General features: G+C 39.2%; 1 protein-coding gene across 9 annotated transcripts in view; it reads right to left on the bottom strand.

Moving 5' to 3' along the window:
• BCAS3 (BCAS3 microtubule associated cell migration factor) overlaps positions 1-13,434 on the bottom strand; it is a 378,393-nt gene that overhangs the window by 194,817 nt on the left and 170,142 nt on the right. For all 9 annotated transcript variants that reach the window (XM_075517892.1, XM_075517894.1, XM_075517888.1 and 6 more), the window contains 3 exons: positions 12,146-12,246; positions 8,409-8,605; positions 6,981-7,078 (listed from right to left, as the gene is read on the bottom strand). In XM_075517892.1, coding sequence (XP_075374007.1) covers positions 6,981-7,078; positions 8,409-8,605; positions 12,146-12,246 — 396 coding nt within the window. The remainder of the gene's footprint in view (positions 1-6,980; positions 7,079-8,408; positions 8,606-12,145; positions 12,247-13,434) is intronic.

Raw genomic sequence — 13,434 nt, 5'->3', positions numbered from 1 at the left:
CAACTGTTAATGAAAGACAATTAAGGGGTACGTACAACAATCTTATGTTCAGAGTGAGTTCGCGTTAGCCACCGATACACAAAATACCTATTGTGCATTTTGGATTTTTTTCTCCCCATAAACAAACAGAAGGCGCTTATACGCTCGGACCAGACCACGTTCTAGCACGCTGCTATTTTTCAACTGACAAACCATTATATGAACTGAAGGTGGCTTCCCCAACTGCAAGTTAGTATGTAACACTTCAGCAATAAGACACTCCACTGTCTGCATTAATGGACCACTGGTACACGCGTCAAGTGGGTTGTGTGACATGAGAACAACTGTCTTTGAGCAAGAGGACTGCACCAATGACCATTAACGTGGCCCCCGGAGGCCTCACTGCAACTTATCTTCATATATAAAGAAAAACCCCATTACCTTGTATTTGGTTATTATGTTGGTTAGGTCACAGTTATGCTTTCGTCTAGCTATGACATCAACATGGAAATTGCTAGGTTTCTTGTTTGTCAAAGTTCCCTGTGAACTATCAAAAATCACGTTAGCAAGATGAACAACGTGATCAGCCTTTGGGGGATTAAGCACCTTGAGTAACTTAAGCTGCTTGAAGTCAAATTCAGCCTAACACAGCAGTGTCTGGAAATTGGTGATTTTTGATTTTCACTTGCATCTGTGAAACTAACTTGCATGTTGCAGCATTTTTTTTAGCTGGTGGACACTTACGTGTCAAAGCACAACCATCTTGGAAGAGATCAATTGCTTCAATTACTACGAGCCTCCTCAGGTGAGCCAAAGGCAAACTCGGATGAGGAGTTACAGTCCCTTCTGTCATTACCAGGGTAGCAGCTACCGCACATCACTACGTCACGCTGCACAGAGTGAGTTCCCGTCTCCAGAACCGACAGCCTAACCCACCCACAACCATCATAGGGAGGCAAAAACAAATCAGTATATAACGATTCTGCTGCCTTTCAGTCACTGTTCCCATGCCCTGCCTCTCCAGTATACTTCTGCCTACAGAAAACACCCACCAGTGTTTCAAGACATTAATGCTACTCCATGTATCCCTGCAGCTGAGTCTTTTCCCAAGCCAGGCAATGATCCAGCAGCAAGTGCCCAGTCAGTAGTGTCAGGTCATTTTAATTTCTCTTCACATATCCATAGTCTATAGGGCATAGCTGTTTCTAGAGGTAATCATGTATACTGCGTTGGCATCTTGGAGCCTGTTGAAGTCAGTTCTGTCTTAAGGGTCTCTTCAAAAATCATGAGATAACATTTTCTCAAATTAGATTAAATAGATCAAGTTGAAAAAATTCTAAGTATGAGAAATTTGTATCATGCAGCTCACGCACACACCCATATTTAGCAAGATAGACGAACAGGATGGAGAGAGTACGAGCGCATGCAAGCGTGTGCTATTGCACCGAGAAAACAAAAAACCCCTAAGTATATCCCACGATCTATCACTATTCTAGGAATAATACATAAGATGCTTTTCAAATAAGTAACATAATAAGTGTTTTCCATAGATATCATATTAACAAAATTTGCTCAGAAGTTATTCCAGGAAAGAACCATAATTTAAACTCATTTAAATTTAAGCTGACAGAATGTAGAAGTACAAAACAAGCAGTGCTGGGTACGTGTGTTTGCTGTTACTAAACCGGTGATGCCCTCCAAGAACAGCTTGTTAGATGACCATTATTAAAACCTCTCAGCTGCTGCGAAGAATAGACCAAGGGCCAAACCTCTTCCTTGGCTTCAAAGCTCAGCATTATACTCGGAGGATCTGAGTAGAATCTCTATCTGCAACAACAAACTACCTTTATACCATCCAGGTAATTACAGGTTCAGGTCAAGGACTCCAGACCATATTGATTACATCTCTCTGCAACGAGGACCCTCCAGCGCTGGCCGGCTCCACTCGAGCAGGGCAGCTCAAGTATCCGTGACGCCAAGACTCCCCGGGCCCTACCAGCACCCGTAATGGGAAACCAGCGGCCGCTCAGGCCTGTCAGTTATTGCCTGTGGCAATAAGGACAGCCTGGGAATTCATAATGTTGGTGACTTCATCTGCCAGCTGCATTCACACATCTTTACTACCTGAATAACTGATCTCCACTACTCCAAGGCAGCACCTTCTGCTGTACAGCATTTGGGAATAAATATTTCATCGCACATACAACAGAAAAGAGCTCAGATGGTTTAAGGTGTGACAGCAGAAGTGTTTATTAAATTCCGAGTGAGAGCATTGCTGGACAGTAAAAATTTGTCCCATGGTCCCTATCTCACAGGTGTGGTGATGAACAATAAAAGATCCTTCACAGGCAGAGGGGAGGGAGGGAGGGGAGGCAAACTCCATCCCCCACAAAACCCAAGTCAATTCTTCTGTTCATTAAACCCTCTGCAGGCAACAAGCTATCTGTCCGTGCCCAGCCAGTCGCACACAAAAGAAAGGGAAGTACTAAATTACAAGCCAATTTTAAGTGGGCATTGATTGAAGTAACCAGAAGAGAGCTTAGTATTGTCAGAGTTTCATACAACAGTAATAAACAATCTTCATTAAAAAATGATGCGCGCATCCCTAAGAAGCGCAGCACATGCCAGGTTCTAGAAAAGAACATAAAGGTTCCCCCCCGCACCACACACAAAGAGAAAAAAAAAAAGCTCAGGATCTTCTTCTCCTACAATTTAATTTTATCCATTAAAATCCTTCCCACTCTAACTTCAGTATTTGTCCTAAGCAAGAAAGGAATTGAGACCTCCTCCACACAGGCAAGGAAAAGGCTGATGCAAACCAGAGATCAGACAACTTCTTTGTCAACACTTTCCTACTCTGCTGACAATGCAACAAAATCATTACTCGACTGACGGATAAGTGTCAAAAACCTCTTTGTATGAGGGAATAAACAAGGCTTTTCATAAACACACACACAGATGCGCACACTTTTTTTTAACTGAGCAGGATTGAATTAACAGCTATGACTGAGCATACCTGAGTACCTGAGCCCTTCAGCACATTTGTTACAGTTTAAGGGAAACGCTTGCCCTTACAGACTCAATGCAGCTGTGCGATCAAATTTACTGTGATCAGGAACTGCTGCAAAATCCTTTCTCTAGAGGTTTTCTGTTTCTGAAAGTTCAGAGTTGTTGTTCCATACAGGTATCCTAACCTTCCTAGACCTTTTAATTTCTGCATTATTTAGTAGTAATAGAGTTCTATAAGGTTTGATTTTCGGGTATGTAACATATATGACATGCATCATTCATCCACGGATTATAGTATAAAAATTCAGAAAGGTGCCTGGAAATATTCAATTACCTGTCTAGCGTATGCTTATATTTTCTAGATGAGTCTCCATCATTCCGTAGATATCCTCACCTAGCTGAAAATCATATCTAAAGCTAGTCACATCAAAGAACGGAACAGCATTCAATGCATACAGGTAATGTAAAGTTTTCAAGTCATGCCTGTAGAGTGGTCTTCTGAAATAGAGCCAGCTCATTCCGCAAGAACTATTTTTTTTGTTGTTGTCACACTACAGATTTCTGTCACAGGGTTGGTTGGGTTGGTTGTGTAAAGAGCATGACCTTCAGCTGCAGCATGTCCTGCAGACAGGGCACTTGCAAGGTTTCTCTTCCATCCCTGGTGCCTAAATAAAGTCTTAAAACATAACCTGACTTACTAAGAGTTACCCCACCTTTGTTAAACCCAACGCAACCAGCAGACAGCCTCAGCACTTCTTCGGAAAGGACGGACACACGAGCACACACTCCTGCTTGCTACACACGGCGTGCATTTACTATGTGTACAGTAGTGGTCCTTTTGCTGCATTATTATTAAAGGCTTCCTGCTTTATACAGCTTTAAACTCAGCGTTGTCCCTTTAACGTTTCTAACTGTCAGTCTGGAATAGCATCTGGAATTACAGTGCATTTAATCCTTGAGGGTATATTCTCTCTATGATGCATATGACTAAAATGTGTGCATTGAGGGACAAATGTCCAGTAGCTTTAGGTGACTACATTTCTGCAAACTTTTCTTAAAGATTTGATTAAACAAACAAACAAACAAACAAACCCAAAAACCACTAACAGAGAATATCTTAGCAGAATTTTAAGTCGAGATAACCATATTGAAATACACATTTTTTACATTTATCCACGTAATCTTTACAGGTACAGCCATCCACCTTGAAAATGCCATTGCAAATTTTCATGACTGATTTTCATGTATTGGAGTTTTGTACTTTTTAAATGAAGATTTTTGCAAATGATCTTGTGAGAGAATATTGTCATTAGTACACCATAGTTCTACAGGCATGTGAAAAATCACTATTAAAAAAATTACACAAATTTGAGAGTTGTCACCAAGGGGGGAGAAGGAAGGAAACTATCAAGAATGTCAGAAGAACAATGGGAGATGATAAACATGTACTTGAAATCTTTTGATAGGAAGAAAAAGTGATGGAGTTAGATAAGAAGAGGCGCCACGCTGGTCGCATCTCTAAGCAACAGGCAATCAAACAGCCAGATAAGCATCTTCATAAAGTGCAACAGACTTGAATGCATGGGTCATAACTGAAGAATCACTTCCTGGTTCAGCTTAGGTAGTAAAAATTTATGACCTACTTAAAATCCTTCAAACCTAAAAACGTATTTTCCAATAAATTTGTTTTCCATGAAGAATGTAAGCCATTTAGGGCATGCCTTGGTAATAGCAGGAAATTAGAATACTTACAGTAGTGGACTATAACACAAAAAATGCAATGTTGTACGTGAACAGCATTTAAAATAAAACCTGCAGGTTCAGAGCTGAGCTTAATGTCATTTTCTGCACATCTCAAAGGTGGGAAGAAAACAAAGTAAGCATAAAATACTCTTCTTCCCTTTGCTGGGCTCGGTTACAAGAATAGCATGAGATCTCAAAAAACAGTGCATGTTTTTTCTTGTGTCTCCTTTACTCCATAACAGAATTCACACACCTATACCATCACACACAATCTGGCATATCTACCCTACATTTGGAGCAATAATTTCTGCATGGGAAAGGACAAGGATCAGGCAATATGAAAACTGCAAATAGATGGTAAAGTTCCTGAATCAAAAATCAATTCAAATCCAAACTGTCTGGCAGTGAGGTTAAATAAAATACTGCTATCAGCATGTCCCTAACAAAATCCATGTATTGTTTATAAGAAACTTATGAGGTGTTATAACAAAACTGAGTCACTGCTGTACAGTAAATATATTTTCAGTGTCATAACAATGTATACAGTTGACTTTGGCAATTTTAATATGGACACACATGTTAAAGGCATTACCAATAGAGCTTCATCACATTCACATGAGCCATTTCATATTAAGGCCCCATCCACGCTACAGGAAGGGTTGTTTAGCATAGAAGAGGTACGGTCCTACGTGGTTCATTGTTTCTATTGTAGATGGAATAACACAGTTTTAGAATGCGTTATGGTTACAGAATGGTTATGTTTCAGAATTAATACGCATCCCCACTATAGGCAATGGCACTGCTCCGTTCATACACAAGAGGAAAAAGAAAAAAAACCCCACAATCCTGATAAGCCAGGTATCTCTATCCGTATCAGCTGGCATAGTCATGTTGATAGTGAAGAACAGCTATGCCATTAATCACTCTAAATCTGAAGTGTCAGATAACCAGACAGAAGCACCCCTATAACTCAAGCTTTCAGCCTTTTCGGGGTAATAGGCATAGATGAACTTGTCCAAAAAAATCCTAACTGATGCATTTATGTTTTCTTGGGTATCAAACACTTATTTTCAAAATTACTTTGCCATGTACTAAAACAAATAAAATTCCCTTTAAATAACCAGCATCAGACGTTTGTCTAAGCTCAATGTGAATTAATTTAACAAGTTTTAAATATTTGAAAATAGAATTTATAATGACAATCCTCAATACCCAAAATAAATTCAGTTATTATTGAACTCAGTTATAAACACATCTAAGAAATATCCTGTAATACCCAAATACATTAATTTGGCAAACAATACAATATCTTGGACCCAGAATTTATATCAATAGCAAACAGAGTCTGGAACAGGAGCTTTTATTTTAACTCTCTTCGAAACAACCTTCAGAAACCAGTTTCTTTATGTGTTACAGTCTCTTTTTACAGTTTAACCTCAATCCAATCAGCAGTCTCCAGGGATTTTCAAATCACTAAAGATTAAAATCCTCTCCGACTTGACTGTTTGACTAATGCTGTGTGTTTAATAATTCTACTTGTGAGAGATTTTATTTGACAAAATCCTGCTGTGTGGACCCTTCAGAGGCTATACAGCTGTACTAGAATATAAAGCTCTGCTGTCCTTGTTTCTTTATACAGACTATACCCCGCCACCGAGAAAAAAAGAAGAAAACTTTATAGTATATATATTACTATGTTGATATTAACATAACCAATGTAGTATTAAATTTACACACTCTTTTAGAGCAGAGTAGTGAAAATGTGCCTTTTACACAAACATTAGATAAACTATCCTGTTGTCTTGACTGTTCACAGAAATCAATTACGTTTATGATTACATTTCAATGAAAGCTATTTTATAAATGAGATGGAACTGTAATATTCTGTGCTTTAGGCATTCATTAATAAAAGCATTTCAGTGTTAGTATTTGCAAATGTTCTGCTTTCTAGTTTAGGCAGTCTTTAGCATTCTATAGCTCATGTTAAACTTAATGTAAATACTGTGTTCATACCTTACCACAATGCTGTGACTTCAGATTTGAGGGGTAAGAGGAAAAAAAAAAGTCATCATTATGGTAGCTTTCAGTAAGTATTTATATAAGCCAGCACTTACCCTATTGTGCAGCTGAAAATCATGATCTCCTTTTAAGTATACGGCAATGGTTAGTAAACATGTTACCAGACAAAAAAAGACAAGATTGATGAGTGCATGAATATCAAAGAAAACATGAAATCAACATGTTTCTACCTGAGGTAGCATCAATCACTGTTGAAACTCCTCTGCGATCAGAAACTGGACGCGATGACCCCGGCATGCTAACAGGTTCTGAACGAACTGGCTGAATCCTAAATAAGAAGTTATAGTTACCACCTGTGTCAAGATCACTGCTCCTGAGGGCTGTAATTAAATCACAAACCTGAATCAGCTGAACCAATTAAGCAACTATTTATTTTTAAATCAGCCAACTGTTGAAAACTTCTGTTTTCCGTTGCTTTGTGGAGCTAAGATCTGGGTAATCCATCCAGAGACAGATTGAGACTCTACACAAAGTGAGTATCCCCAAACTAGGTCTCAGACATGAGCTCTCAGAAAGCTTCAAAGGAAAAAGCTCACTCTACCCAAACTGGTTAAAAAGCCTCTATCGCCCTCCTGAACAGCAGCATTTTCTTCGTCCGTTTAGGAGAAAAGACACATTTGTAATTGTCTATTCCTTTTGTAACATATATCTACATTCATTTTTAAAAAATTCTGCTTGCTTTCTGCATATGTATACATATATACAATAAAAAAAATTAATATATTTGACAGCTATATCCTTACTTATGGGAGTAATTATGTGTGGAGAGAAATCACACATTTCAAAACCATGTACTTTCAGTCCAAGGACAATCTGCCCAGTTTTAATGGGATTAGTCATATTATCCATCTCTCTTGTTTTACTCGTAAGAGGTTCAGACAAAGTCCCAAACACTCCAAGTCCATACCACAGAACTTTGGACTTCAAATCACATGCAGAGTCAGAAGCATGGAAACTCGTTAAATCTTGAGCGTTACTGGGCAGGACACAGAAACACATGGTCCATAAAGCACTTCTACAAAATCACTAGCTATCAGGAAATATAAACCCACATTTACCTTCACTCTCCTTCCTTCCCTTCCCTAGGCCCCCTCCCTGACCTCAGTTTCAAATCACCCAATGCCCAAAACCAGATCAATTAAATATATGAAAAAGAATTACAAGGAAGGAAGCAAAGGAAGGGGGAAAAAAACAGGGAGGGGAAAAACATTCCAGAAGTTCACTTACTGTTCCAGCACACTGACCACTTCACAGTCAGCATCTAAATCTATGGCATAAAGCTCCCACTCATGTCTGAGAAAATGAATTTATTAAGCAATGCAGAAACTGTGAAAGCCAAGACAACGCTGAGCAAGGCCACCAGACTTTGTACTGTCTTTCACTGTCATTTACCCAAGAAGAGGCAGCAGAAAGGAATCTAACCTGCTTGGCCTGGATGAATTTTTATTGTTGTTGAGTCACACGCTCTTCTAAGACTTTCATCTGGACAAGCTTGACGAAAACTATTAGAGATTCTACACAGATGGCCTCATTTAAGCACGAGGCAAGTTATTCAGACAGCAAAAGTGAAACTGCTTGGAAATTGGTTTTATTTTTACCTGAGACTGTTGAGATCAAGATCGTCTGTATCAAAGTCCAGAAGAGGCTGCGGGGTATCACTTGGACCGTGCGACTGCAGCACTGAAGAACTGGATGAAATGACGGTCGTTTGGCCTGAGGGATGGATCGTTTTGAACTGGAACTGTGGGCCCATCCACAGGCGTCGATGAGGCCCGGTGTGAGTCACTATTTCGACCTGTGGGAAGATGGGGAAATGCTTAACAAAAAACTGCAATATATTGAATGGTTCCTTCAGTACACTGAACCCCCAGAATCCTGCTGTTCTCAAGCAAAAAGAGTGTTTTGTGCCATCAGTTCGGAGGAACACTGAACAAGGGAAAATTTGGAATGCCTTCGCTAGAGAGCGATGCTCTAGCCAAAGCCGAGAGCTTCTTGTGGAGCCTTGAAAGCCCTTGAACCACCAGCTTGAGGACACTGCACCCCAGTTCTTAAACTGTTCTGAAGACTGACACTCCATCCTGGCTATCGCTTCACCCGATCCTGTTTCATTCCTCCCCTTGCCATTATGAAATACACACTATAACTCAAACGCTAAAAAGCTACCCCTGCGGTGTAACGAACAGGGGAACACGTTTCTGTCTGCATCTACACGGAGTAGACAGAGGAACCGAAAGCCTACCTTCCCCAGATAACCTCAATCCTGACCAGGTCAAGGCATGCACTTTTTAAAAGCAAGCTGTTAGAGCTTTGTTACGGCTGCTGTCTAAAAGTTCACACATTAAACAGCGCTGCTTCACATGGATATAGTGCGAACCGTATTTCAAATCAAAGCTCATAATTACTGTTGGCATATCTGAGGATAGCGCTGGCAGAGACCATCTTGCTGGAAAGCAACAAGATTTGTAACAGAGAGCAATGTGAAGTGCGCCGTGAGACGCTGAACAGCCCGGGTCCCACTCACTGCTACGCAGATGCAATATAAACATATACGTGCAACGCGTGGAGTTTGGAAGGGCAGCTACACACACCCATATATATATTCATTTAACCAAAACTCCGACAATTACAATAGAAGGGTGTTTGCTTGCAATGAACAACCTCATATACATGAAATAATAGGTGTGTATGAGATATGTATCTGTATGTATGTTTATGTGCAGATATACACACAGACACAGAAGCTTCTCAGTTCCATGCCTACTTCCAAAAGGCACAGAGAATACAGACGGTGTGTCTAACTAACAATAATCTCAAATATTCAGATTTTCCTCTAGGTGTTGGCTCCCAGTGCAAGTCTAAATATGAACTTTCGAAAAATAAGTTATTTCAGTAAATGAAGCATCCAAAATATCTTTAAAATGTCTTTTCACGCTGATAACTATAAACCTGATGAGTATCAATTCTGGCAAACTCTTAAATAAGCCAACTACAGGAATGCAAACCACCATGAAAATTTGAGATGGTAACAGCGTTGGAAACGAATATGATCAGGAAAATTTGGCCTTGCAAATAAAAGGGTAAACAAAGCGTAAGTCTTCTGTAATACAATTTTAAAAATCAAAAAGAGCCTTTAAAGATCAGAAAAAGGAAATACGAAATGAAAATATTGAGCTCTGGTGAACTCATATTTTTAAGATGACAAAAATAGACTATTAATTTCCTATCAATTTCTGCTAAAACAATTATCAGCTTCACAGCAAAAATGCAATTTAGTGAGGAAATTAATTAAAATATATTTTTGTACATATATGACATAGATGTGTGCTAGTAGCAATTCTTAGCTCTTTAAGAAGCAATTTTGAACACTGGGTAATGTTCTTCTAAGTTCTCTGCTAACATAAGATGACAAATGCACAGCCTTTTTAGCACTATTTCCATCTTTGCATTTATCTTAGTGTAACTCAGATTGACTGTAGATGGTTCTGAGGCAAGTAGCTTTTATGTAGCAGTGTAAATTAGGCCACAGATAAAGTAATCTGTATATTTTAAGCTTGAAACCATCAGTGTCACAGAGCCGAGAGGTAAACAGATGCCTTTGCAATTTTACTGAGGCTATGGCCAGATGTTCCTATTCACTCTCCTGTTGTGTGCAGGACAAACATATTGTATCTACTTCACACTGACAGCACACATTACCCACTGTTCTAATTGAAAAGTTGAAGTGAAGGGCAGTGTTTTTTCACTGCATGCTGTTACTGTTGATAACAACACTTTAATTTTGAAAAACATACTTGCACTTTAGGCCTAATCTAAAGTGGCTTGCTTAGAGAATGCTAGCATCTTCATGCTCAAAAGAGCTATCATCACTCTTTTCACTTAGCAAAAATTAAACATTCCGGAAGCATTCTCTGAATTATCTGTGTTCTGGGACATCACTTGGGATTTTTTTTTTTTTTCCCTTATAAATATATTTACCCTTCTGGAGGGATAGATGTGATGAAGTTCAAGCAGCCTTAAGTTCCTTTCACATTTTATATCTTCCAGGAATTAGTAATAAACCAACCCCTGTAATGTAGCTTTACCTTACTCTCTTTTTCCCGAGGTTGCCCACTACTCCAGAACGTCACCAGAACAGTACAATAAGCTAAACTACCCGAACAGTACTGGAGAGGACAGGTGGAAAACTACAGGTGAAATCTTGGCCCCGATGAGCTTGGTGATAAAATTCCTCTTGACTACCTTGATTGAGTAGTTTCTTCATCTCTATGCTCGGACAAATTAGAGACAGCATAAGCAAATAAGATACATCACTGTGCAGCCACATCTGAAAACTTAGGCCAGGTAAGTGGATTCACATGAATAGATTCCCCAATGAATGCCGCTCCCGGACTGGTACATGTGGAAACCTAACTTCTCATTTTAGGAAAATGCTGTGTATGATTTATTCACCAGTGGGAAAAGCAAATCACATCCATGAATATTTCATATTTATGCCATACACCCCAGCAACACATTTAATGCATCACTCCCATAACAACATTGTTCTTAAACCAAAGGAAACCCACCTAATTTGTCAGGATGAATTGCATGTACCAGGTACCCTGTAATTGCCTTGGTAATCCATTTGTAATTTTTATTTATTTATTTCACTCTAACCTTTTATTTCTAACAGGAACTACCTCTCAGAGTATTATTCATGCCCTACATTCTTAAACTGAAGTTAGGTTTTGAGCCAAATAGTCAAGTATGTACTGAGTTCTTAAACTACAAAGATTTAACCTCATATAAAAATATTCCACCAAGCAGGATCATTTTAAAGCACTATAGTATTTGTATCTAGCCATAACTCAAAGGCATTATCAGTAGGAAATGCAGTAACTGATAACCAGAAAAAGAAGGAAGTAAACCAGTTACTCTACCATTTTTACGTTAAAACGCCGTAAGTATAGCACAGGTCACAACTGAAAAGGCACCATCATTTTGCCAAGCCAACTTCCTTTATCCACGTCTGAAAAGGACCGTGTCAGGAGAAAAAGGTGGAGAGGTAACTTTCTGTTGCCAACTTAAACTTCCTACTTCATCCTGAACTTCCCAAGGATGTGACTTGTGCCAGTAATGATGGGGGCTTTCTATGGTTTTTCATATAGCTTGTATAAAATGTAAAGGCTGTCAAATTCATACCACATTGCGTCAGGAGTGAAGTCAGTTTTACACACAGCAATACCCACGGCCTACTGGAAGCTTACTTTCCATTTTGAGGAAAGTTATGAATTTTACTTCCAGTGGATACTATTACTCTTTCACTCCTGAACTGGAACTCCCCCAAAAAGCATACCTGTGAAAGCCACTCTTCATCCTCTTGCCCGCTGTGGTCAGATGCTAAGCTGTCGTATGACTCGTGTCGAGTGATCGGGCCAGGGCTCCCCGGTGGAACCACTGAAAAAACCAGAAAATTGAAAAATCAGATTTAGTGTTAAAATGCTTTTAAAAAAAGCTTTCTCAGTAAGTTATTGGTACAGCAACATATATGTTTTCCTAAATCTGTGACAGTATGTTGGGAGCACAGAAAGAGCTCAAATATTGACATCAAAAGTGATGAGAAGGTTTCTGTTCTTTGACTTGAATGTATACACACAGCCAGTACGATAACCCAATTGGCTCTTCTTCTTTTAACCTTAAGTAGTTAATGAACATCCAGAACAGCCCAATACAGATGACAACCATCCGTCTTGAGGAGTTTAACACTGAGAAATGCCGCTGTCAATGACGTAAGCCTTTTCTACAAACTTTTCAGAATTTGAACTATGCTAAAGCACACTAACAAAAGCTCTCCTGAGGCACTGGTACAGGTACTGACTTTGAACACAGAGTATTTCCAAGACTTCATGAACTGAATTATCACTCTCATTTTGACATTAATGTAGTTAATTGAAAGCTGGCTTCACAAACAACTTGATTTTTAGGATTTGACTTTTTTGCAATTTAACTGGAAGTGCTTCATTTTCATCTTAGTGTCACCTTTTCATTACAGTAGTAACAATATATTAATTAAGAATCCATAACAAAGCAGAATTTGATGTTTAATTTGCTACGAAGACTAAATAGTGAGATTATCTCACTGGACTGTAAAATACCGGAAATCCTGTATTCGAGTGTTGCATTGCATTATAGAAATACTGTATAACAATTTTGGACAGGTAAGAAAAACACTTTTTTCAGCTGCAGGTGACACTGATAACTAGCAAGACATATTAGTTAAGCTGAGGGATAAATTCATCAGTGGCTATTAAACATGACAGTCCAGACACAACCTCCAAGAAGCCCATAACCTCCAAACTCCTGGACGCTGGAGCATCTCCTTCCGGTCACTACCAGAGAGCCGAGGCTGGGTAGATTTTTGCTTTGACTCAACATCAGATCTGTTCGCAGTGCTCATCAGCAAACCTTTTCTTGACAGCACCATGAAAATCCTACATTACTATAACTGCCTAAATACCCAAGTCTTGACTGTTTTCAAAAGACAGGTACAAACAAATTACCTCCATTCACAGAGCACAACTAAGTTAATTTTGTTCCTCTAGTCACTACTCTCATTTGTCTTCATACGGACTCACTGCAACAGGA

The sequence above is a fragment of the Mycteria americana genome, chromosome 15, assembly GCF_035582795.1.
Source record: "Mycteria americana isolate JAX WOST 10 ecotype Jacksonville Zoo and Gardens chromosome 15, USCA_MyAme_1.0, whole genome shotgun sequence".
Classification (NCBI taxonomy): domain Eukaryota; kingdom Metazoa; phylum Chordata; class Aves; order Ciconiiformes; family Ciconiidae; genus Mycteria; species Mycteria americana.
The sequence above is the reverse complement of the archived record's forward strand: the minus strand, read 5'-3'. Positions and strand labels throughout refer to the sequence as shown.